Source organism: Lepidochelys kempii, chromosome 3, assembly GCF_965140265.1.
Source record: "Lepidochelys kempii isolate rLepKem1 chromosome 3, rLepKem1.hap2, whole genome shotgun sequence".
Classification (NCBI taxonomy): domain Eukaryota; kingdom Metazoa; phylum Chordata; order Testudines; family Cheloniidae; genus Lepidochelys; species Lepidochelys kempii.
This window is the reverse complement of record NC_133258.1, coordinates 186,181,496-186,208,031: the sequence shown is the minus strand read 5'-3', so window position 1 is coordinate 186,208,031 and position 26,536 is coordinate 186,181,496. Positions and strand designations below refer to the sequence as shown.

At 44.0% G+C, this 26,536-nt stretch overlaps 2 protein-coding genes across 5 annotated transcripts in view; one reads left to right on the top strand and one right to left on the bottom strand.

The window, feature by feature from the left end:
- Nucleotides 1-23,342, top strand: part of PPP4R3B (protein phosphatase 4 regulatory subunit 3B) — a 74,922-nt gene extending 51,580 nt beyond the window's left edge. Inside the window, exons 14-16 of one of the 2 annotated variants that reach the window (XM_073339327.1) lie at nucleotides 880-1,064; nucleotides 18,592-18,794; nucleotides 20,597-23,342. In XM_073339327.1, coding sequence (XP_073195428.1) covers nucleotides 880-1,064; nucleotides 18,592-18,794; nucleotides 20,597-20,692 — 484 coding nt within the window. In that variant the 3' untranslated portion in view covers nucleotides 20,693-23,342. Of the gene's footprint in view, nucleotides 1-879; nucleotides 1,065-18,591; nucleotides 18,795-20,593 lie in introns of both variants that reach the window. The other variant, XM_073339325.1, reaches the window with a different exon arrangement.
- The window catches only part of CFAP36 (cilia and flagella associated protein 36), a 107,199-nt gene continuing 102,898 nt past the window's right edge, over nucleotides 22,236-26,536 (bottom strand). For all 3 annotated transcript variants that reach the window (XM_073339335.1, XM_073339332.1, XM_073339334.1), the window contains one exon: nucleotides 22,236-24,512. In XM_073339335.1, the coding sequence (XP_073195436.1) occupies nucleotides 24,423-24,512 (90 nt within the window). In that variant the 3' untranslated portion in view covers nucleotides 22,236-24,422. The remainder of the gene's footprint in view (nucleotides 24,513-26,536) is intronic.

Sequence of the window (26,536 nt, the reverse complement as noted above, 5' to 3'; positions counted from 1 at the left end):
GATAGTCTTTCTAGAGGATTCCCCAGAGTAGTTTGTTGTGTGTGCAGTTACTTTATTTTTCATGTTCTCTTGTTTCCACGTTAAATTTACACAATAATCTGACTTGTGGATCTGACCAACTTGAATAGTAAATTGGTGGCTGAGGGTGGAAGGAATGTTTTCTGTTAGCTCATTTTAATAAATTTTCTATCAGAGAAATTCGATTAAGGCCATGTCTACACTACCACTTATGTTTGCAAAACTTGCATCACTTGGGGGTGTGGAGAAAACACCCCTGAGTGACATAAATTTCGCCAGCATAAGTGGTAGTGTGCACAGCGCCATGTTGATGACAGAGCTCTCTCCTGATAGCGTAGAGCAGCTACATGAGAGGTCTTACAGTGGTGCAGCTGAATCAGTACTGCCTAAGCCTCTGTTGAATAGTTCATAAAACACAGATGCATCTTGCTGTGTGCTCTAAAACCCTCCTGACCTATTTGACGTTAAACGTAAACTCTAATTTGGGGAGGGGGTTACTAGAACTTGGGTAGAGTCAAGAGCAGAATCCTCTATGAAATCTTTACTACTGACATGGTCATGCAGTTTGCTTTTTAGGCACTTTGATTCTTTATAAGTGTCCAGATAGAATGTACAATCTAAATAACTAGCCTGATCTAGACTCCCTTCATCAACCCACTAAATTCATTTCAAGGCATCAAGAAATTATTTCCAGGATGAGCTTGTACAGTCTTTGATTATTGTACTTCATAGTGGGTTATACTTTTTCAGGTTGCTTCTGTGCTGATATTTCGCCACACTGTATCAACCATTCATGGTTCCTTGTTTGATTGTTTGTAAACCAGCGACAAGGCTTGAATCATTTGTGGTCGTTCTTTACAGCGTCCCATCCATATTGCGTAGCAACAGATTTCGCCGAGATGCAAGAGCCTTAGAGGAGGATGAAGAAATGTGGTTCAATGAAGATGAAGAGGAAGAAGGTGAAGCTGTTGTACCTCCCATAGAGAAATCAAAACAAGAGGATGACTTTCCAGATAGTTATGAAAAGTTTATGGAAACTAAAAAAGGTAATTTATTTATCATTTCTGTTCTGCAGTACAAAACTATTTTATATCCTACATTGTGTGACTTGAGAAAACATCTTGATTCTTCGAGTAGGTGTCCCTATGGGTGCTCCACTTTAGGTGTGCATGCTCCAGTGCAATTTTGTTCAGAGATTTTTTGTAACTGGGCCTGCACCCTGTTTATGTCTTCATGGTCCAATCCAAGGGCATATGGGGTTGGCAGACGCAACTCCAGTTCCTTCTCAACCACCTGTGGTTAGAGACTGAGCGTTTCTGTGTACATTAGCCTCAAAGTTTTAGCCAGCTTACTTGTTTTATTCTTACCTCTTTGATCTTGTTTTATTAATTTTCCACATATGCTTTTGCACGGCTCGCCCTGTTTTTGTGTTTTGCAACCAGCCACTGAGTGCCCTGCTTCCCCAGTGCTAACTAGGTTTTTGTTGCAAGAGGACTTCCAAATGTTTGAAGAACCTGAATCCCCTCTACTGAGAGGTACCAAGAGGGATCTCCTGCCAGTACTGACATGCACCTTTCTGCTGCCAAACCCACACATGCAGGCATGGCTGCTAGTCCCAATGAAACACCAGTACAGACGCCATTAACCCCCCACCCCTACTTAAAACTGGGGATACCACCTCCTCAGACGCTTGAGATCACTGCCCAAGATTCCACTACCTTTCCATTTGAACATCCCTCCTCTGAGATGTATCCCTAGGAAGAGACTCCAGGAACCAATGACTGATCCGACACCTTCTCTGGCAGGAACACTCTTGGGGTCCCTCCCCCTTCCCTTATGTCCCATAAGAATGGACTTTCTAGAATCCTGGGGTCCCATAGGGCGACCAGTTCTGTAGAGGTTACCCTTACTCAAGAGCACCTTCCAAGAAGGGCAACCACTAGTACCCCAGGACCTTCTAGAGGGAGAGCTGAAGAAGAGGCAGTGCCATTGAACAAGTTGTCATCCTCATCAGATGAGCAATTATGCCTCCTCCCCCATCCTGTGTCATTTGATGTCTTGCGGATGGTAGATGATTTCAGGGTGCTCAAAGTGAACTGCTGGCTAGGTGAGTGGTGTAAGGTGCAAGTTGTTGATTTTGTGGAAAATAAGTCCACTTTCTGTAGGAGGAGGAGGCTATATAGTTTGGATGGTCTCCAGCTCAGTAAACTATTTCCCCAGGGAATAGACTAACTAGAGTAGTCAGGAGGGGTTAAACTAACACTAAAAGGGGGAGGGTAAAAAGGGGGAAGATGTGAGTACTCAGTACACAGTAGAGCTGTTTGGAACAAAATTAATCAAGGAACCAAAAACATGAAGAGAAGAAATTCTTGAATTGCCTATAGGCTAGTGCTATGAGCCTCTTTAACAAACAAGAGTAATGGGAATTGCTAAGTTATGAGCATAAATTCAATCTAGTTGGTATTACTGAAACCTGGTGTGATGATTCGCACTATTGGAATGTTAGAATCAATGGTTAGATGCTAATTTGGAAGGCTTAAGTGCATAAAAGGGAAGGGGAGTGGTACTTTTAAGTCAAAAATGGCATTACCTGTTTGAGTCACTAATAACTTGGAAGAAAATGATCTTGAATGCTTACAGATCAATGTCTTTAAAGCACAAGATTAGTTGGAGACTGCTATAGACCTCCAAATCACACTAGGGAACAGAATGACCACCTCATTACACATCTATCTATTATGTCTTGCGGAGGGAGAGAAGCTGCATGATCATGTGAAACTTCAATTTTAGTGACACAAGCTGGGAGTCTCATGCTGTCAGTACTAAAACGTTCTTGGAATTTCTAAACATTATGCATGAAAAATTCCTAACTCAAAAGTTTTTGCAGCCAACACGGAGGAATTCTTCTAGGTCTTGTCCTACCAGATAGATAAATACTGGTCACAGAACTAAAAATTAATGAGAACTTAGGTAGAAGTTCTTCTTCGAGTGATGTCGCAATGGGTGCTCCATTGTGCTGCTGATGGGAGAACTTTAGTAGCAGTGTCCGTTGGGCGCGTGCCTGGGCTGTCTCTCTTCGTGCTGCGCCACGAGGCTAGCCCGCATGCATGAGCTAACTGTCCTCAGTTCCTTCTCAACTGCCCCTGGCTAGAGATGAAGCCATTAGCAGTCAGTTAAGGCTGTTGTTTTTCTGTTTGCAATTTGAAGTTATTCTTCCAGTGCTTGCTCTTGTCCATTCCATGCTGGGTGGATGTGTACATGCACCACGTGCAGTTGCCGGAGACTTTTCCCTCTGTGGTATCCATTGGGCTGGTTCTATTGCCTTCTGGAGTTGTGCACGTCTGCACTGGTATAAATGGTGCTGCAGGCCCCACATCCTCTGTTTCTTCTTACTGCTCATGATTGTTGCTGGAATGACCCTTCTTACTAAACAAGGCTCCTTTCCCAGTGGTTTGGACTTGCTCTGTTCGTATTTTGTATAGTTATTGTAGTCCATGTATATAGTTCTTAGTTATAATTAGTATATATAGTAGTGTTAGTATATATATAGCTGTCCCTCTTCTCAAGGGACTTTTCGTCCCAGGGGCTGGGCATGCCCCAGTCCCCAGGCTTCAAGCTGTGTGCCTTGTGCAGCAAACGGATGCAAGTTAGTGACTCACACTAGCTGTCTAAAATGTCTAGTGGAGTCTCATGTTAAAATGCCAGCTCTGCAGAGACTTCAAACCCTGCACGAGACAGGATAGACAGATTTGACTGAAGGCCATTCTTGTGGAGGTGACCCTCGGACCGGCCTCAGAGCTAAGCCGTTCTGAATCAGCGCCAAGTACCCTGACATCCATGCGGAGTGCTCCCTAGCATGGGGCTCTTCCCAGCACCACTCTCCATCCCTGGTGCAGAGGAAGAGGCAGAAGAAACAATGCACTGAGAGATGGCATTCTCCAGTGCAGAGAAGAGACAAGCAGGGTATGATTGGTATAGTGAGACCCATGTCGGGCCACTTGCCCTCTCCAGAGCTTCTGATGTGCCAGTAACTCTGCATAGGGAGCTGAGTTCAGTATGGGATCCACCACCGACTCCTAGGAGCAGCCATGGGGTCAGGCATCTGCTGGCCCCTTCCCATCCGGAGGTTTTCCAGGTGGCAGAGGACCTGCTGTACCTCCCAATACCACCAACCCCTCAAGGCCTCTTGTAAGCCACGACGACTGGGGACAGGAAGGGGCAGGATGCAGGAAGCTCCACCACAGCACCATCCTGGGACAAGCCCTCCTGGTCCCAATGCAGTGATCACCAGCCCGCTGCCGGTCCCCAGTTTCCCATTGCTACCTGGAGGAGCAAGCGGGTACTGGGTCTAAAAACCAGACTTTGGTACTAGCCCTTCTGCCAGTGCCTGGCCAGTACTGAAATCCTTAGCAGTTTCTCCCGGTACTCTCATACTTTGTGGTGTCAGAAAGGCAAACTACTGTCTCTTCCCGCCTGGCTCTGGACCCAGACTCCAGTACTGACCCTGGTGCCCATATCCAAGAAATGGCCCCAGTGGATATGGTGGAGGGGAGGGCTGTCGCAGGCCCTAGTAACCCTCTCCCAGAGGATGACTTCAGGGCCCACCAGGAGCTCCTGAAAAGGGTAGCTGTTAACTTGGGCCCGGAAGTTGAGTAGCTTAAGGAGTCAGCACACAGCCTAATAGACATCCTGGCTGCAGCTACTCCTTCCAGAGTGGTCTTGTCTGTTAACAAAGCGTTGATGGGCCCCTTCACATCACTGTGGCAGACTGCTTCCTCTCTGTCCCCTACCTCAAAAAGGGCAGAAAAGAAATACTGTGTCCTAGCCGGTGATTTTGAATACCTTTACTTGCAGCCCCCACCCCACTGGGGTCCCTGGTGGTGTTGGCGGCGAATGAGCGGGACAGACTGGGAAGTTGCTACCCTCATAAATAAGGAGCCCAAGAGACTGGACCTGTTTGGATGTAAGCTTTATTATACAAACAGTCTCCAGTTATGTATCTCCAACTAGCAGGCCCTGCTCAGGATGTAAGATTTTAATCTGTGGGAATCATTGTCCAAATTTAAGGACTCCCTGCCACAGGAGTCAGTGCAGGAGTCCATGGCCATCCTAGAGGAGGGCAAGACTGTGGCCAGGACCTCCCTCCAGGCGGCTCTGGATGCAGCCGACTCAGCAACCAAGACTGTGGTGTCAGCAGTCACCATGAGGCGCTGTTCATGGCTCCAGTCATCTGGCCTCCCTTACGAAGTGCAGCAGTCCATCCAGGACCTCCTCTTTCAGGCCACCTCCCTGTTCTCAAAACAGACAGACTCGAAGCTTCAAGGACTTGATGGCCACCCTTTGCTCCTTAAGCCTTTTACAGGCCTCCAGCTTCCAGGAAGCACTTTGGGCCCCAGCAGCCTCCCAAGTTTGCGGTGCCTCCCAGGCAAGAGCCCTACGAAAGAAAAGGGAAGGGCTATAAGTGATTCCAACCCCTCCTGCCCACCTCAGCCTCCCAGTCAGGCTCTTAGATATTGCAGTGGAGCTAGGTAGGCCTTTTGAAGATATGCCCAAGGTGATATATCAGTCTCAACTCCAGATCTGTCTCCCCTTTTTGTTTTTGGAATCTCTGTCGCCCTTCAGCCCAACATGATCATATGTAATATCAGACTGTTGGGAACTGAGTACGGTAACAGTCAGTTACAGCATCCAGACCTCTGAACCACCTCAGGAGATGGAGGAAGCCAGAATGGAGGAGGACCTAAGGCCAAATCCTCCTCCTCCTCAAAGTCATAGAATCATAGAATCTCAGGGTTGGAATGGACCTCAGGAGATCCTCTAGTCCAACCCCCTGCTCAAAGCAGGACCAATCCCCAACTAAATCATCCCAGCCAGGGCTTTGTGTCTCCTCCACCAAGTTGTTGTGCCGCCTCCACCATTTCTGGCAGATGACTTCCGTCTTTTCCAGGAGCTGGCAAGGAAGGTGGTGGACACCCTTCAGAAACAGTTGGAAGACGTTAGAGACACCCAGCATCAACTCCTCAATATCTTCCACTCTTCCTCTTCATCAAAGGTTGCCCTTCCAATTCATGAGGCCGTTTTTGACCTGGCCAAAACAGTTCGGCAAACCCTGGCTTCGGTGGCTTCAGCTTTCCAGCGTGCAGATAACAAATATTATGTCCCAGAAAAGGAACATAAGTTCCTTTTTTCCGACTCACCACCGGATTCCATCATGGTGGACGCTGTCAGTTTCCGTGGCTGGCAACACTAGTGTAGGGCTACATCATATGACAGAGACTGGAAATAGCTGGATCTCTTTGGCAGGAGGACATATTCCCCGGCCCCCTTGTAGTTCTGTATTGTCAACTGCCAGGTGCTCACAGCCAAATATCACAATACAAATTACAACAAACTTAATGACTTTTTATTGAAAAACTGCCAGAGCTGCATTGGGAGCTCTTTAAAGAGGGACAGTTAGTATCAAAAACTTTGTTACACTTGTCCCTCAACACCGCTAATACAGCAGCACCTCCACAGCGGTGGTGATGCGACTGACATCATGGCTCTGTTTGTCGGGATTCATGAAAGAGGTGCAGTCCACAGTGGAAGTTCTTCCTTAGGGCACAAAAATCATAGGTGAAAAGATGAACGCTTCCCTTCATACCCTGAAGGATTCCAGGACTACCCTAAGGTCACTGGGAATCTATACTCCGGGGCAAAAGAGGTGTTTTAGTTCACAGTCTCAACCCAGAGCATATGTGGCTCAATATCAACCTCAGCACCATTACGAACCACAGAGACAAAAAGGGAAATTCACAAAGCGCAAACAGTCTGGTCCACAAAACTTGTCCCAACCCCCTGAATCTAAACATCACTTTTGACGGGGAGGTTGCGGCACCGTGAAACCACTCCACAACTGATGCAACCGACCCTGGTTGTATACCTATTTGGCCACCGATTGACAGTGTTCCACAGTTCCTGGAAACACATAACATCAGTTCAATGGCTTTTACAGATCGTCCAGTCCGGTTACTCCATCCATTTCACCTTCCTTCCCCATCCCTCTTCAGGAATGCTGTTCACGAGAATTTACTACAACAGGGGATAGATCGCCTCCTCCAGTTAGGAGCCATAGAATCAGTACCTCAGTATCTGCGAGGCAAGGGATTCTACTCTCGTTACTTCATAATATCCAAAAGAAAGGGAGGTTGGAGACCTTTACTGGACCTCAGAGCTGTCGTCAAGTTGGTTAAGGCTCAGAAGTTCAAGAGGGTCACCTTATCAACGATCATTCCAACATTGGAACAGGGAGACTGGTTTTTGGCCCTCATCCTCCAGGATGCCTATTTTCACATCTTCATCCTACTGGTTCACAGACGATTTCTCTGGTTCACTCTTGAACATGGCCATTATCAGTACAGAGTCTTCCTCTTCAGTCTGTCATCAGCCCTGAGAACTTTTTCCAAAGTTCTCTCAGTGGTAGCCACTCAAATTACCACTTGCAAGTGATAATGATTTGCCCATACCTGGACGACTGTGTCCTCGGAGCCTGGTATTTTCAGGAGGCCCGCAAAGCCATCGACACTGATACACTTGTTCACAGAACTGAGTTTACAGATCAACATCCAGAAGCCATCCCTCACTCCAGTGCAATGCCTAGAATCCATAGGGGCTAACTTAGACACCCTACAGGCCAAAGCCCTCCTACCTCAACACAAGTTCCTATCCGTGGTTTCACTCATAGGCACCATTCAGTACAGTCCACGGATACCAGCCAGACTCTGCCTCTAACTCCTAAGACATACAGCAGCAGGCATGGGAGAGTTACCACATGCCAGACTAGTATGTGATGCCTCCAACTATGGTTTAGTTCGGTTTACAGACCAAACAGGGACAGGCTGGACAAACCTCTGTCACTACCCACCAGAATTAAAAACTCCTTAAACTGTTGGAAGGACCTGATCAATGTGTGCAAAGGGATTCTCCTTTTCACACGTCACTATTGTTGCTCCTTACCACCAACACATAACTCATAGGGTGGGGTGCACATTTAAATTGCTTCACGACTCAAGGCAAATGGTCACCTATGGAGATGTCTCTACACATCAATCTCTAACTGAGATTGGTCACAAATGCCTGTGCCCATTTCCTCCTGCTAATTTCAGGATCAAATACAAAGATCCTAACAGAAACATATCCTGCATGTACTACATCAACCATCAGCAAGGGGAAGCATGTCACCCTCTGTATGTGCGGAGGCAATGAGACTATGGAACAGATGCATTTCTCAGGTCGCTTTGTCTGCAACTAACCTTTTGGATATGCAAAACTTTATAGCAGACAATCTCAGTCGCAGATTCCTGCACAATCATGAGTGGGAGATGCACCTACCAGTATTCCACAACTTGTTCACACGATGGGGAACCCAGTCCACTTACCAGAACAAGAAGTGTTCACGCTACTGCTCCAGGGTGGGGATGGGACAGCACTCTCTGGACAATGCTCCTCTTCTTGCTTGGGGCAGGGACCTTTATGCCTTTTTTTCTGTTTTCCTCTTCTGCTGAGGGTTCTGTTAAAAATAGAAAGGGACAGAGCTCCTGTCATCCTGATTGCTCCTACTTGGCTGAGACAGACCTGGTATCCTTACCTGACACAGTTTGCAATGTGCCAACGATCTCTCTCCCCAACTTTCTGCACCTCCTCTCACAGGCCCGAGGGTGTACCCTACATCCCAACTTGGGGATTCTCCACCTAACAGCATGGCTCCTGCTTAGTTCCAGCATCTAGAAAGTTCACGCTCAAAGGGAAATACAAGAGGTTATATTACACAGTAGAAAGTCCTCCACACTACATACTTACCTGCAGAAATGGTCCAGGTCTCAGATTTGATGCATGTCCCAACAAATCTCTCCAATATCAGCAACTCTTTCACATAATCTAGAATATGCTCTGACCCTTAAAATCAGGATTATCCCTAAAATCTCTTAGGGTCTGTCTAGTAGCTATTACAGCTGGGATATTCGATGCTGTCGCACCCAACCACTAAAAAGTTTCTTAAGGGTATAATAAACTTCTTCCCTCAACCTTGACACTGTACCCCATGTGGGACTTAAACCTGATACTGAAAGGACTTACCAGACCCCTCTTTGAACCCATGGCCACCTGTTCACTAACGTACTTCTAAATGAAAATGGCATTCTTGATAACTATTACGTTAGCCAGAAGATAGGAGAGAGAGAGCAGCTCTGATGGCACTGCCCACCCACCGCCGCCTCCCCTTGGTATTCTTTGTAGACAAGGTTACGTTCAGACTGCATCCAAAATTCATCCCTAAGGTAACCTCCCTGTTTCACATGAATCAGTCGACTCCCCTTCCAATATTCTACTCCCAAGCCTTCTACTCCCAATCTTCTACTCCCAAGCCTCACCTACTCCCTGGTCATTTGTCCAATCTTCCACTTCTTGTGAGCTTCTTTTTTGTGTTTAAGATCAGCAAGGATTTCACTGTTAAGCCAAGCTGGTCGCCTGCCATATTTACTATTCTTTCTACACATCGGGATGGTTTGTCCCTGTAACCTCAATAAGGATTCTTTAAAAAAAGAAGTGGAAACTTGGTTAGATGACGTGGGAGGAGTATAGAAATATTGCTTGAGCATGCAAGGGTGTAATCAGGAAGGCCAAAACACAACTGGAATTGCAGCTAGCAAGGGATGTGAAGGGTAACAAGAAGGGTTTCTACAGGTATGTTACCAACAAGAAGAAAGTCAAAGAAAGTGTGGGCCCCTTACTGAATGAGGGAGGCAACCTAGTGACCGATGTTGTGGAAAAAGCTGAAGTACTCAGTGCTTTTTCTTTTGCCTCAATCTTCACAGACAATGTAGCTCCCACACTGCTGTCCTGGGCAACACATTATGGGGAGGAGGTGAGCAGCCTTCAGTGATGAAAGAACAGGTTATGAACTATTTAGAAAAGCTGGACATGCACAAGTCCAGATCTAATGCGGAAGAGATGGCCAGCCCTCTGTGGAGATAGAGGCGGTTAGGGACTATTTAGAAAAGCTGGACGTGCACAAGTCCCTGGGGCCGGACGAGTTGCATCCGAGAGTGCTGAAGGAATTGGCGGCTGTGATTGCAGAGCCACTGGCCATTATCTTTGAAAACTCGTGGCGAACCGGGGAAGTCCCGGATGACTGGAAAAAGGCTAATGTAGTGCCAATCTTTAAAAAAGGGAAGAAGGAAGATCCTGGGAACTACAGGCCAGTCAGCCTCACCTCAGTCCCTGGAAAAATCATGGAGCAGGTCCTCAAAGAATCAATCCTGAAGCACTTGCATGAGAGGAAAGTGATCAGGAACAGCCAGCATGGATTCACCAAGGGAAGGTCATGCCTGACTAATCTAATCGCCTTTTATGATGAGATTACTGGTTCTGTGGATGAAGGGAAAGCAGTGGATGTATTGTTTCTTGACTTTAGCAAAGCTTTTGACACAGTCTCCCATAGTATTCTTGTCAGCAAGTTAAGGAAGTATGGGCTGGATGAATGCACTATAAGGTGGGTAGAAAGCTGGCTAAATTGTCGGGCTCAACGGGTAGTGATCAATGGCTCCATGTCTAGTTGGCAGCCGGTATCAAGTGGAGTGCCCCAAGGGTCGGTCCTGGGGCCGGTTTTATTCAATATCTTCATAAATGATCTGGAAGATGGTGTGGATTGCACTCTCAGCAAATTTGCGGATGATACTAAACTGGGAGGAGTGGTAGATATGCTGGAGGGGAGGGATAGGATACAGAAGGACCTAGACCAATTGGAAGATTGGGCCAAAAGGAATCTGATGAGGTTCAATAAGGATAAGTGCAGGGTCCTGCACTTAGGACGGAAGAACCCAATGCACAGCTACAGACTAGGGACCGAATGGCTAGGCAGCAGTTCTGCAGAAAAGGACCTAGGGGTGACAGTGGACGAGAAGCTGGATATGAGTCAGCAGTGTGCCCTTGTTGCCAAGAAGGCCAATGGCATTTTGGGATGTATAAGTAGGGGCATAGCGAGCAGATCGAGGGACGTGATCGTTCCCCTCTATTCGACATTGGTGAGGCCTCATCTGGAGTACTGTGTACAGTTTTGGGCCCCACACTTCAAGAAGGATGTGGATAAATTGGAGAGAGTCCAGCGAAGGCCAACAAAAATGATTAGGGGACTGGAACACATGAGTTATGAGGAGAGGCTGAGGGAGCTGGGATTGTTTAGCCTGCAGAAGAGAAGAATGAGGGGGGATTTGATAGCTGCTTTCAACTACCTGAAAGGGGGTTCCAAAGAGGATGGCTCTAGACTGTTCTCAATGGTAGCAGATGACAGAACGAGGAGTAATGGTCTCAAGTTGCAGTGGGAGAGGTTTAGATTGGATATTAGGAAAAACTTTTTCACTAAGAGGGTGGTGAAACACTGGAATGCGTTACCTAGGGAGGTGGTAGAATCTCCTTCCTTAGAGGTTTTTAAGGTCAGGCTTGACAAAGCCCTGGCTGGGATGATTTAACTGGGAATTGGTCCTGCTTTGAGCAGGGGGTTGGACTAGATGACCTTCTGGGGTCCCTTCCAACCCTGATATTCTATGATTCTATGATTCTATGATTCTAATGCATCCGAGGGTGCTGAGGGAATTGGCTGATGTGATTGCAGAGCCATTGGCTGTGATCTTTGAAAACTCGTGGTGATTGCGGGAGGTCCAGGATGATGGGAAAAAGGCAAATATAGTGCCCATCTTTATAAAAGGGAAGAAGGAGAACCCTCATTTCAGTCCCTGGAAAAATTATGGAGCAGGTCCTCAAGGAAACCATTTTGAAGTATTTGAAGGAGAGGAAGGTGATCAGGAACAGTCAACATGGATTCACCAAGGGCAAGTCATGCCTGACCAACTGGATTGTCTTCTATGATGAGATAACTGGCTCTGGATATGGGGAAAGTGCTGGACGTGATATATCTTGACTTTAGCAAAGCTTTTAATATGGTCTACCACAGTATACTTGCCAGCAAGTTAAAAAAGTATGGATTGGATGAATGGTCTATAAGGTGGATAGAAAGCTGGCTAGATTGTCAGGCTCAACAGGTAGTGATCAACGGCTTGATGTCTAGTTGGCAGTTGGTATCAAGCAGAGTGCCCCAGGGGTCAGTCCTGGGGCGGTTTTGTTCAACATCTTTTTTAATGATCTGGATGATGGAATAGATTGCACCCTCAGCAAGTTCGCAGATGATACGAAGCTGGGGGGGAGAGGTAGATACAATGGAGGGTAGGGATAGGGTCCAGAGTGACCTAGACAAATTGGAGAATTGGACCAAAAGAAATCTGATGAGGTTCAATAAGGACAAGTGCAGAGTCCTGCACTTGGGACAGAAGAATCCCATGCACCGGTACAGGCTGGGGACTGACTGGCTAAGCAGCAGTTCTGCAGAAAAGGACATGGGGATTATAGTGGATGAGAAGCTGGATATGAGTCGGCAGTGTGCCCTTGTTGCCAAGAAGGCTAACGACATTTTGGGCTGCATTAATAGGAGCATTGCCAGCAGGTTGGGGGAAGTGATTCCCATCTATTCGGCACTGCTGGAGTATTGCGTCCAGTTTTGTGCCCCCAGTACAGAAAGGATGTGGACAAATTGGAGAGAGTCCAGTGGAGGGCAACGAAAATGACAGGGGGCTGGGGCACATGACGACTTACGAGGAGAGGCTGAGAGAACTGGGCTTGTTTAATCTGCAGAAGAGAAGAGTGAGGGGGGATTTGATAGCAGCCTTCAACTACCTGAAGGGGGATTCTAAAGAGAATGGAGCTAGGCTATTCTCAGTGGTGGCAGATGGCAGAACAAGAAGCAATGGTCTCAAGTTGCAGTGCGGGAGGTCTAGGTTGGATATTGGGAAACACTGTTTCACTAGGAGGGTGGTGAAGCACTGGAATGGGTTACCTAGGGAGGTGTTGGAATCTCCATCCTTAGAGGTTTTTAAGGCCTGGGTTGACAAAGCCCTGGCTGGGATGATTTAGTTGGTGTTGGTCTTTGAGCAGAGGGTTGGACTGGATGACCTCCTGAGGTCTCTTCCAACCTTAATCTTCTATGATACTCCACTTAGGAAGGAACAATTAGTTGCACGCATACAAAATGGAAAATGACTGCCTAGGAAGGAATACTCCAGAAAGGGATCTAGGGTTATAATGGATCACAAGCTAAATGAGTCAACAGTGTAGCACTGTTGCAAAAAAAGGAAACATTCAGGGATGTATTAGCAGGAGTATTGTAAGCAAGACACAAGAAGTAATTCTTTTGGTTCTACTCTGCGCTGAGAAGGCCTCAACTGGAGTATTGTGTCCAGTTCTGGGCCCCACATTTCAGGAAGGATGTGAACAGATTGGAGAAGGTCCAGCTTAAAGGTCTAGGAAACATGACCTATGAGGAAAGGTTGAAAAAAATGTTTTAGTCTGGAAATGAGAAGACTGAGGGGGGGACATAACAATTTTCAAATACGTAAAAGGTTGTTACAAGGAGGACAGTGAAAAATTGTTCGCATTAACCTCTGAGGATAGGACAAGAAGTAAGGGGATTAAATTGCAGCAAGTAGGGTTTAAATTGGATGTTAGGAGAAAATTCCTGTCAGGGTAGTTAAGCACTGGAATAAATTGCTTAGGGCGGTTGTGGATTCTGTCCTTGGTGGTTTTTAAGCGCAGGTTAGATAAACACGTGTCAGAGATGGTCTAGATAATACTTAGTCTTGCCAGGAGTGCAGTAGACTGGACTTAGAAGACTTCTCAGGGTCTTTCCAGTCCTACAATTTTATGATTAAATACTGTGTACCCTCCAACAGCTCGGAATACCTCTTCTCCCATGCCACCCCACATTTCATGGTGGTCAGCGCTATAAATGAAGGAGGCAGACGACATTGCTCCAGATCAACTACTCACAACAAGGAGCTCAAGCACCTGGACCTTCTGAGTTGCACAAGCTATTCTTTAGCTGATTTACAGTTCACAGTAGCTAACTACCATGTCCTCATGGCAAGTATGATCAGACAAAGTACAAGTTATGTCATTTTATTCATTTTCCAGAAGACCAGAAAGATAGTTCCAGGCACTAATTGCTGAAGGTTAGAGAATTGCCAAAGCCTCTTTGCAAGCCTCGCTGGTTGCAGCCGACGTAGGCTCTCATTCTGTGGCAACTCCCATAGTTATGTGCCACTCTTCATAGCTGTGGTTCTCTGGATTCACTCCATTGTATTCTGGACTTTCCTGGGATCTTCCATTTGAAGGCCCCAAGCTCTTCAGCAATGCCATTGATGATTCCCTTCACTAATCGAAGGACTCTAGAGTAACAGTCTGAACCCTGGACATCTGTGCCCGTGCAACTAAGAGAAGATTAATCGGGTCACAGCCGAACTGTCTCACCCGGTCGAAAAGGAAACCTTCCAAAGAATCATACAACCGTCCAAGAAGAGGCCTGAATTCCACAAGAAGGGCCCATCATCTACTGTCATCTTTCAATCAGCAACTTCTGACTGCCTGTTTTGACTGTTCATTTTAATGTCATGAGTTCTTCCTTCATCTGGGTCATATGTTGCACCACCTTCCTGCTCCACTCTTCCCTGCACATCCCCCAGCGATAGCTTGAAAAGGGAAAGACTTTCCTGGGAGCACATCACATTAGACAGATGCTGGAAGTCATTACATTACATTACATCAGGCTACACCATTCTCTTCAGATCCATTTCCCATCTTTCATCAGGAAAGGGTTCTACTCCAGGTACTTCTTGGTACCCAAGAGGAAAGGAGGATGGAGACCAATCCTGGACCTCAGGACTCTGAACGCATTCATTCTATCACAGAGGTTCAGAATGGTAACCCTAGCAACAATAATACTATGTTATATCAGGGGACTGGTTTGTGGCCCTTGACATTCAGGATGTGTATTTTCGTATAGCAATGCGTCCAGCTCATAGATGTGTACTTCAGTTTGTCATTGGCAGCGACCACTATCAGTATTGAGTGCTTCCTTTTGGCCTTTCAGCTGTGCCAGGAATCTTTTTAGAAAGGTCCTCTCGGTCATTTCAACTCATCTGCAGCAAAAGGGAATAGTCATCTTCTCGTCTGGATGAATGGCTTCTTAAGGGTCATTCCTTGAGGTACAATCAGCAACCAACAAGAACCTAGTCCTCTTCCATTCTTTGGGGCTGTTACCCCAAAAATGGATTTTGGGACACCCCTGTAATAACCTCCCTTAATACCCTGTTAGTCTGTTCTTCTCAAAGTATGAGTTCCTGGGGTTGTTAAGAAAACACCAAGGACACAGATATAACCTTCCGAATAAGGTGATTAACATAGGAAGTATTTTTTCCAAAACAAAGTGTTTTTATTAAAGTAACTAATCCTACTGCAATATAATCTAAAAATAGAAATCAGATACAAATCCCTAATTGCAAATTAGAGCATTCAAATCCCAATATCATACAATTTAAATGATTCTGTGCAAAGCACTAAGCTACAAATGGCCCGTTTGTAACACATTGCTGACAGCAATTCTTAAATTACACGTTAAATTTTACGTACGTTGAAATTAATAACAATATTTCATGCATTCTTAACACAAACATATATTTCAAGCATACACATATTAAATACTATGCTTGACTACACTACACTAAAAATTGTATTTAAAAGCTGGCAGGCTCTATAAATCCTTTGGTATCCTTTAATTGCTGTTAATGGCTTTATAAATCTTTTGGTATTCTTTAATCATGGTTGCTGCTCAGCTCTGGTTAATCAGTGTTTCTCTGGTCAGTCAGCTTCATTTTGTTCTGGTCTTTTCTGTCTCTACACTAGGCCTTGTGTACACTACAGGGAAAAGACTATCTGAGCTACGCTATGTCAGTAGCATAATTCAAGTCGACGTAGCTTAGATCTACTTATTGCGGGGTCCACACTACGTGATGTCAACGGGAGACACTCTCCTGATGACTCCCCTTACAGTTCTCAATCCGGTGGAGTATAGGAGTCGACGGGAGAGTGATCTGCGGTCGATTTAGCGGGTGGTCACTGGAGCGACTAAATCAACCGTCGATGCATCAATTGCCGCATGTTGATCCCGCAGTAAGGGTAGACAAACCCATGGTTTCTTATCCTCCTTTAGCAGCTCTCGTTGCTGGCTTCCAATTTCTTCATACGTCTTCCCCTGACTGCTTTCCTTGCCAACTTCTGATTGACTGACTGCCAGCACAGTCTTTTTATACTGTTCTAATACGCATTACCTCATCTTCCTCTATCAGAAGAGGCAGCCCCAAACTGACCAAAGTCAGTTCAGGCTGAGGCAGCTTGACCTTTCTGTCACCCTTTTGTTCTGCACATGCTCACTGTAGCTGTTTACTTCACAGTTATGATTCTGCCGACTCACTCACTTCGTGGGCCTTTAGCCGGAATGCCATCCTAGCACTCCTGAACGTTTTGCCAATTAACTGAACTTTTCATCCTGTGTTAGCACTGCACCTGCTCAAAATCTGTAGTTTTCATTTTAGAGTGGAGTAGCTCGGAATATAGATCAAGCAGACAAAATGAAGGCTGGAGAATTTCTCTAGAAATAGGGCTCCTGAACTTTCCTGAGTCCCTCTCTTCACTTGCCTCTGACAGCAGACCTACTGTCCAAAGAATCAGGGACAATAACTCATCCCAATCTCTCCATGCTACATCTCAAGCCCTGGGTCCTCGATGGTTCTCAGGTGTAGAAATGGATTGTTCTTTTTAAATACAGAATGTGCTGTTGAATAGTAGGAAACCCTCTGCAAGAAAGGCTTACCTGCAAAAGTGGACACAATTTTAGTCCTGCAGCAAGCATTATCTCCCTCTGAATCACATTTCACTCTTATATTAGAGTACCTGCTGAGTTTAAAAACCTTGGGTTTGTCACTGAGCTCCATCAAAGTCCACCTGGCTGGTATTTTATCTTTTCACTTACTGGTTGAGGGGTTTTCAGTATTCTCACGCCCTGCTGCTTCAAGGTCTATTAAGGGTTTAACCAAACTTTTTCTCCATACCAGAGATCCTGCTCCATATTGGGACCTTAAGCTTAGTTCTCAACTGGAGAAAATACCTTTCCAGCCCATACCGAACTGATCTCTCCTCCATTTGTCCTTCAAAACCTCCTTTGTCAGTCATCATTTTGATTAGAAAGGTAAGGGGAGTTGTGAGCCCTGTGCAAGATCCAGCCTGCCCAGTATTTTTACTGGGACATGGTGACTCTACATGCCCATTCCTGCTTCCTGTCCAAGGTGTCGTCGGACTTCCACATCAACCAGGATGTTCAGTTGCAAATCTTCCACTCCAGACCTCACGTTTCAAAGGAAGACCTAGTCTTCACACTATAGGCTTAAGAAGAACCCTCACATTCTACCTCAAAAGATCTAGGCCCTTCAGAGCCTCTCCTAGTCTTTTTGTCTTTTCACGTATAGGACGATGGGAGCCCCCGTTTCTACCCAAAGACGATCAAAATGGGTCTCAGGGTGAATTTTGGCATGTTCATGAAGCATTTTGAGTGCACACACACCCAACTAGAGTGACTGCCCAGGAAACTTCTGTTACTCTGCCTAAAAACATACCCATTGCTGCAGACATTTGTAAAGCTGCCACCTGGTTGTGCTTGCATACTTTTTCCCAGCACTATGCTATTGGGTATGCTTCCAGGGCAGATGCAGCCTTTGATGGATCTGTTCTTGAATCAGTACTAGATCTAGTTTGGGCATTCTTCAGAAGTCCCTTAAAGTGGAGCACTGATAGGGACAGCAACTTGAAGGAGGAGAGGTTGGTTACTTGTACAGTAACTGGAGTTCTTCAAGATGTTTTGTTCCTGTGGGTGTTCCACTACCTGCCTTCCATTCCCTCTACTTTGGAGCGCTTGCCTCTGGCCAGATTTCATGATGGAGAAGGTCCACCCTCCCCTATATGCCCTCAGATCAGAGCACAAGGCTATATAGGGCACTGGTGCAGAACCCATGAACCAAAAATCTCCAATTGAAAGTGCACAGGTGTGTATGTACCTAAAGTGGAGCACTCCTAGGGACAAAATACCTTTAAGAACTCTGGTTACTGTACAAGTAAGTAACCTCTCCTATGTGGAGTGTTTTCGTGTTAATACTTATCACAACCATTTTGCACTCTACTGACTTAGAATAAAAAAATATTTTTGCTAGGAATTTAAATAAAAAGTTAATATGCTTTTGAGAACAAGATTAGAACTAGAAACTTCAATTGCCAGTTTGGTTAATTTTCTCCAAAAGCTAATGTTGATTTGAAGTTTCATGTTTGTAGGGTGAATTAGACTCATTTCTGTATTCTTACCAAACACTCCTGATTGGCCAGATTTACCTTTGCTTGACCTACTTAGTCTGGTCCTATATTTAGGACATTGATTCCATTCCCCCTTCTTTGGAAGATGCCTTTCAGCAGCTGTTCAGTTTAAATTCCTCTATTCTCTGGGTTGCAGTGTGGGTGTGCAACATATTGTAAGGTGACTTTTGCTCAAAGCGGGTGTAGATTTGTGAAAAACCTGTACAATTGATGTATATTAAAATGTTTGTCCTTCAGCTAAAGAGAGTGAAGACAAAGAGAATCTTCCAAAAAGGACTTCAGCTGGTGGATTCAAATTCACTTTTTCCCACTCTGCCAGTGCAGCTAATGGAGCAAACAGTACAAACAATAAATCTGTAGCAGCTCAGACATCACCAGCAAGTTCTAATGGTTCCTCTTCAAAGAATACAAACTTGACTACAGCGGTAACAGCCACTAAGGTGAGAGAACTTGCATGTGTAAAAGCAGGCATTCCCTACTCCAGAAAGAATAAGAGTTTTCATCTTTCGAACATACGTTGAATGAAACCATATTGATTTGTACTGTGTTAAGTCCTATATTGTGTGACAATAGAAAGAAGGCTGAGGGCAGTCTGTCGTTAAGAATAAAATATTTCAAGTCCAGTCACATTTTACTAATTTTGGGGAAGCGTAAAAACACTTTATTTTAGCAATTCCAAGCTCTTGTAGATTTTACCAACTAGAGTCACCAATCTTGCATTTCCAGCTGACATGAGGGACTCAAATTCCCAAGTATTAAACAAGCTCTTAGTCATGGCACGAGTCTTAAGTTATTGAGATAACCAGATTTCCTCTGTTTCAACGGAAACGTTTTTCTTACTGTTTTCTGTGATGTGGCATTAACAAGACACTCACTCTGATTGTTTCCTCTGAACTGTCTATATCAGTGGAACCAGAGTTATGGAATTCATGCTAATGCCTTTAAGCAGACACACACAGGACTTGGTTGGTACTTAGTTGAAGACTCCTACTACAGTGAGAGACCAGTGGTTAATTTCTAGTCAAGTCACTCCCTTATCCCCAAGCTCTTGCTGCAAATAGTAGCGTCATTTTCACCAGTTCCACTTATTCACCTTAGGTGGAGGAAGAGGAGTGTTTTTAAAATGGAAACTCCTCAGACCCTCAGTCTAGAGCAGGGGTGGGCAAACTATGGGCTGGATCTAGCCCCTCGGGGCTTTGGATCCGACCCACGGGATTGCCACCCCTGTGGCGCCGCGGGTCCTGCACTGCTCCAGAAAGCAGCTGGCACCATGTTCTTGCGGCCCCTGGGGTGGGGCAGAGGCACTGCCCCCCGCAGCTCCCATTGGCCAGGGACAGGGAACCACGGACAATGAGAGGTTCAGGGGAGGTACCTGGAGGCGCGGCAAGGGCAGCATATGGAGCTTTCTGCCCCCAGCTCTCCCAGGGGCCACAGGGAAGTGGTGCCAGCCGCTCCAGGTAAGCAGCGCTGTGCTGGAGCCCAAACTCCTCCTGCACCCCAACCCCCTGCCCTGAGCCCCCTCCTGCACCCCAACCCCCTGCCCTGAGCCCCCTCATACACCCTGCACCCCTCCTCTGCCCCAACCCCTTGCCCTGAGTCCCTTCCTGCACACCGCACTCCCTTCTGCACCCCAACCCTCTGCCCCGGCCCTGCGTGCAGTTTCCCCACCCAGATGTGGCCCTTGAGCCAAAAAGTTTGCCCACCCCTGGCCTAGAGGATAGATCACTGTGCTTATATGGCTTTTAAAAAGGGAAAAGTATAAATTGGATTGAGGAGTAAGGTGGGGATCCTCAGGACTCTAAGAAGGAAATAATGGACACTCATAAAAGATAATAGGATTAAAGACTTTAAAATAGTGTGAGACCATTTAAAGTGTCTTTGGGTCAAATTCACAGTGGAAAGCCAGTTTTCAATACTGGTATTTTCCTTGATTTTATACAGAAAACATCTTACCCTGATGTGTTGGAAGATTTACATTATAGGTCAGCCTGGGTCCAAGTACTTCATTGGTGACAACTTTCCTCTTACCATTTTCTGTTTCATAGGCCCAAACACTCTGTATGCTTTTTTTTATTGTAGTTGGAAATCTATAAACCTACTGCATGCCATCCTAATACACTAATCTTCTGAAGCTGTGTCCTAGACAGCTGATCAAGGGGGATCTGGTATTTTCATTACAACTGTGCATTTCTGGGAGATGAATTTTTTCAAATGTGAGGTTTTCTTTCTTTAAAATCAGCAGGGAAGTCTAGTTGGCCTAGTGGATTATCCAGATGATGAAGAGGAAGAGGAAGAAGAGGAGACATCCCCAAGGAAAAGACCTCGTCTTGGTTCATAAGAACATTGAAATAAATTTATATTGTGAGGTCTTAAATGCTGCAACTGTTCAAAGAGCTAAAAAGAGTCTGAATCAGAAAGCTTTCTCCCTTGAATATATAAGATAATACAAGGAGTAGCAAAAGAAACTCAGTATATCAGTGAGAAAGGTTTAGTTCTGCAAACATCAGGCTTCCAAGGAACTTAATCTCTTTCTAGTAAAATAAGGAGTCTGCCATTCAGTCGGGAGGGGAGGAGGGAGGGTTAGTAATCAGAACCTGGATGACAGCTTCTCAGCAAGGAAAGTCTCAGCTTTTGGGAGGGTAGGGGGAGGGAGAAAGGTGTGGTTAACAATTTTTAATATTGCAGGGTTTCTCCAGTGTGTAACAGACCTAGAAAAAAATGTAAAGCTTCAGTTGCAAACCCAGTAATCTTAATTTTGTAATGGTGCTGTCCATTTTGTTCTTTTAGCAATTGCCTCTTTTTTAAAGAAAATGAAGGGAAAATAATTCTATTTCCATAAAAAAAAAATAAATTCAGATTTTGGGACCATTAGTTGCAAATTTAATAAAATGTCTGACAGATGGAGTGGGGAGCATCCGGAATAATAGTGCAGGTTGAGTTGTAAAAAATGTGAACTTTCAACTCACATTTTGAAGAGGAGAGAAAAAGCAAGCTGGATAATGGACAGTTCAGTTAATTTGATTGTTTTTTAAACTGGATATCCAGCAATATCTATGGCAAGGATCGGTAGCTTCCAAAAAGATCTCCAGAAACTGCTAGGATCAATAAACTAGTACTTTAAACTACACACTAAGTACAGCTAGCAGTTTTTCAGGTGATAGAAGATAGTGAATTGAGTCACTTTCTGTTTTTTTGGCAAAGCTCTCTTCCTTGAGCAGCAGGTGCATTTTTGCATTTATAGGTTTAAATTGTGTAATTTGAGGTGGTTATAAGAAACACTAATAAAGGTTTTGAAAAGTGGCATTTAACACCCAGAAGCCATTTTGGACCAAGAAGGAATTATTGCTAACAATATACCAGTCTGTGTTTGAGGCAGGATCAACATGCAGCATCTGAACCTGGGTATAATATGAAAGCTGCTTTTTAAAGAGTAAAAGCACATTCCATGTACGTAAACTAATTGCAACAAAAAAAAAAACCCCAACAAGTAAATTGATGGAGGTAAACAATTTAAGAGGTTTTATTTTCAAAGAGCAGCAAGTGAACTGTAAATATTTTAATGTTAGTTGCCCCTATATGATCTGAGATCATGCTGAAGTGAGGAAACCCCCCCTCCCCCCCCCACCAAACTACAATTAATGTGTCAGAGATGTTAAACTATGAAACCAGCTGCAAACCACCACATAGATCACTCTTGTAATATGTGTTATGGGTCCATTTCTCCTGGAATAGTTTAAACTGAAACAGGTTTACCTGTTTTGGAGATTTTGTAGTTAATTTTAATTTTAGCTATTGTTTGGAAAATATGGACTGTCTGTGTAGATATGAAGTATAGTTTTTTTCCATAAAACAGAAGTTTATTTTGTATTAAAATACCACTGTAATTGTTTTACACCATTTGTATACATGTGGTGATATTAATGCTGAACTGTAACATTCAGGAATTAAAATGTGACCCTGTAATTCCATAATTATTGCTTTTGTTTGGTTTGTTGTACATGGTAAGTTAACTCATAATTTTGGAATGTGGCCATTTTAAAGTATTCTTTAATAAGACAAACTATTCATGCAGTTTTTAAACAATTATTATATACCACTAGATCAAATACCAACCAGAATGCAGGAGTTCTTACCAACCAGTAAGCTAGACACAAAGCATTCTGATTGATGACAGTTAATGCGGGTGGATCTGGGGGAGTTATTGTTGCCCCTTGTAGGCTCCAGGCAATCAAGAATGTGGCCTCTCCTCTTACCCATTTGGTAAGCTAGCCTCCAACTCAAAGGCAGTGACTAGGGAAGCTCGTTCAAATGTGATTGGAATATCGTCACCATACGCTTGCTCACCAGATCTCCGTTTTATATTTTCTTGACAAGTCGTGTTTCTCCATGCTCAAAGATGACAATTTCCTACAAAGTTATAGTTACCACTAAGAAGGCTCCAAAGTGATGCAGTGTCTGCCTTTCCTCTTCAGAGGCTGGAACCATCACCTGACCTCAACCCAATTTTTTTTTCTAATAAAAATTACCTTAAACGAAGTTCTTTGATTCAAAAGTGTTGGTTTCTCATTTTTTCTCCTGTAACCTTTCCCTTCTGAAGAACTGCCAAGAGCTTTAAGAATTCATTCAGACCAGCTCATGAGCCTTTATTCTATAGCAAATATGTGAATGTTGTGAATTTTTATAGTTACTCTAGAAGAATAAAACTATATGAAGAGACATTTGATGTCATCTTAAGGTTTGAACATTTTTATTAAACTTTTTAAACCCCCTTGGGAGGGTGACATATGGAGCTCCCACTCAAACTGGCTAACATCCAGGGTCACCTGCCTCAGGCAAAGATTCTTTTATCTATGATTTATTATATGCTGTCTGCATTCTGCTAGGGACAGACACATTCTAATGCCTGGGGCCCCTCCACTACAGATTTTTTTTTTTCCTGCCAACATGTATCAGTTATAAATACTATTTTAATAAAAAGTTACATGAAATTTTGATTGGTTGGGTGTTTTTTTACTCAGTTACTGCGCCAATCAAGCATTGTTAGTGATGAAACCTTGCAGATTACAGCCTCTTTGCTGAGAAATGTTCTAAGCAGGATTTATGACCAGACAGTAGTGAATTGTAGTGAACCAAATGGCAAAAATTGTTTTCAAAATTTTGAATTACGGGACTAGCTCATTATAAGTGCTTTCACATTTTACTTAACTGAGACAACAAATGTTTAGTTTTAAAAGTTGTACTTTGCCACAAAACACAGTTACTGTTTCTTAGTTACTGTTAAATTGGCCCAAAAAGTTTATAAAAACAATGGAATCTACAGTTACTATGAAATTTGTCTCATGACTTCACAAGCTTCATCTGCATTTCCTCTCTCTCAAACAAAACTTGAGTGCTTCCCTGTTTAATTAGACTTTATCATATCTGACACTTGAAAAGGGTAATATTTCGCTGACAGACTAATAAAAGGAAAAGAAGCAAGTTTTGTATTTTTACCTCTCTGTTAGAGAACCGATGTAAGAATTCTTTAGATGATGTTTTCCATGTTATGAACATTTCTAGTATGTGTTTTGAAAAAAGGGGAAAAAACCATGTAGAGGTGTTTGAATTTTTTATATATTAAATAGAACAAAGGTGTAAATTTAAATAAGTGGCTATGGCAAAGCTTTTCAAAGATGGGTGTCTAAAGGTAGGATCCTGAGTCCTTACTGCACAAGGGCAATGTGGTCCATGCGTAGGGTTTCTAGGTGTTATGGTAATAAAATACCTCATAATTATTGAGGTGCTGCCTAAATAGGTAGCCTGATTTTCTAAAGTGCTAAGCACCTAGCAGACCCCAGAGAAGTCAGCACTTTAAAAAATCTTGGCCCACTGGGTTAGTGTGAGAAATAGTTTTTACTACTATGGATGCAATTTAATTTTAAATATGTATATGAATAAATGAGTTGCTCATGTTTTGTAGAAAATCAACAGTATATTGTGTTTAAAAGCAAGCAGTTTATGGTTAAATAATTTATTCTAAAAGAAATTCAATTTTTGTCCAAGTATTCTTACAATGAGATTCTTAAAACTTAGTGCTTGTTAATAACTTCTTCTTTAAGTTTTGCTGCAAGCATTCTCCTCTTCAGTAGTAGTCTTTGCTTCTCCTCTTCTGACATTTCCTAAAAACAAAATTAAAACTATTACATTACAATATAACCTCTCTGGCTGCATGGAAAATTGACTTCCAATAATAAAAGTCTACTGGAACTTTATAAGTCAATTCAGACCATAAACAATGAATGGAGATTTTTCTCAAGAGCTCAGAATTAAATACTGAAATGGAAATTACTTGCAAAAATTGCAATCTTGGCAGCTTCCCAAAGCTCAGGATGGCTGATAACGGCACAGGTTCTGTAGACCTAGACAAACTGAAGGATTGGGCCAAAAGAAATCTGATGAGGTTCAACAAGGACAAGTGCAGAGTCCTGCACTGCTACAGGCTGGGGACTGACTGGCTAAGCAGCAGTTCTGCAGAAAGGACATGGGGATTATAGTGGATGAGAAGCTGGATATGAGGCAACAGTGTGCCCTTGTTGCCAAGAAGGCCAACGACATATTGGGCTGTATTAGTAGGAGCATTGCCAGCAAGTCGAGGGACGTGATTATTCCCCTCTATTCGGCACTGGTGAGGCCACACCTGGAGTATTGTGTCCAGTTTTGGTCCCCCCACTACAGAAGGGATGTGGACAAATTGGAGAGAGTCCAGCGGAGGGCAACGAAAATTATTAGGGGACTGGGGCACATGACTTACGAGGAGAGACTGAGGGAACTGGGCTTATTTAGTCTGCAGAAGAGAAGAGTGAGGGGGGATTTGATAGCAGCTTTCAACTACCTGAACGAGGGTTCCAAAGAAGATGGAGCTTGGCCGTTCTCAATGGTGGCAGATGACAGAACAAGCAGCAATGGTCTCAAGTTGCAGTGGGGTGGGGAGTCTAGATTGGATATTAGGAAACACTGTTTCACGAAGAGAGTGGTGAAGCACTGGAATGGGTTACCTAGGGAGGTGGTGGAATCTCCATCCTTAGAGGTTTTTAAGGCCTGGGTTGACAAAGCCCTGGCTGGGACGATTTAGTTGGTGTTGGCCCTGCTTTGAGCAGGGGGTTAGACTAGATGAGCTCCTGAGGTTTTTTCCAACTCTAATCTTCTATGATACTTGCTGTAATTTACACCTGGGGACAACACACTCTCCGAGCAGAAAGGAGAGCATGATGCACCCCATGTTCCTCAGCCAAACCCTAACACGTTAGTTTTGTGATCAACATAATTTGTGTAGCAGAGTGGTATGTAAAGGTGAATTACAAAGCAATAATAAAAATTGTCTTTAGTACACATCTGCAGATATCTTCTTACAGTACCAGAATATGGGATCTTATGGTACTGAAATAATTTATAAGCTATTTTGCACCTCCCTCAAGTCAACTTGGTAAATCCAGCTTTGCTGGAGATATCCCATTGTACAGCATTAAATGCTAACTCACTGTAACCAGTGGTGATGTCAACATTATGCATTGTGTGATATCTTCAAACAGGAGGACCTTGGGGGTTGGGAGTGGGGATTGAAGGCTAACAAAGATTTGTAGTAGCTCAAGCAGTTAGTTAGTGGGGCTTCCTGGACACACAGCTGTGTGCTTAACTCAATATTTCCTCTTTTAAGACAGTGATATTGATAACAATTCATCTTAAGCGCTGAAGAAAGTAACTCCCCCTTCTCCATAAAGCACAATAATCATTAATAGTGTGAACATTCAGAGTACTATTTTCCTTTGGTGTCAAGTTGAAGTAAGTATTTGGTGTTGATCACTGTTGGAGGCTTAGCATCAGACTAGCTAGACCCTGAATATCAGTGATTCTGACCTTGCCATGCTACAGTACCTGATCTCTCAAACCCATTATTCTCTATCAGAAATATAAAGGTCTTTCAACTGTTTGGGGAGAAGCATTCTGTTTCCCTGAGCAAGTCTGCCTCTGCCCTCCCCCTACTGTAAAATAATAATCCTCCTGGAGGAGGCCTAGATTTCCTTTGAAGTCAGTCAGTGCTGCTCCTTAACCGTTTAGAGGGGCAGATCTGAGAGACAAGGCAATCCAATGTTCTAAGTATAATAAAACTCAAATTTTTTTAAAATTAACAATTTAGAAAAGTCTT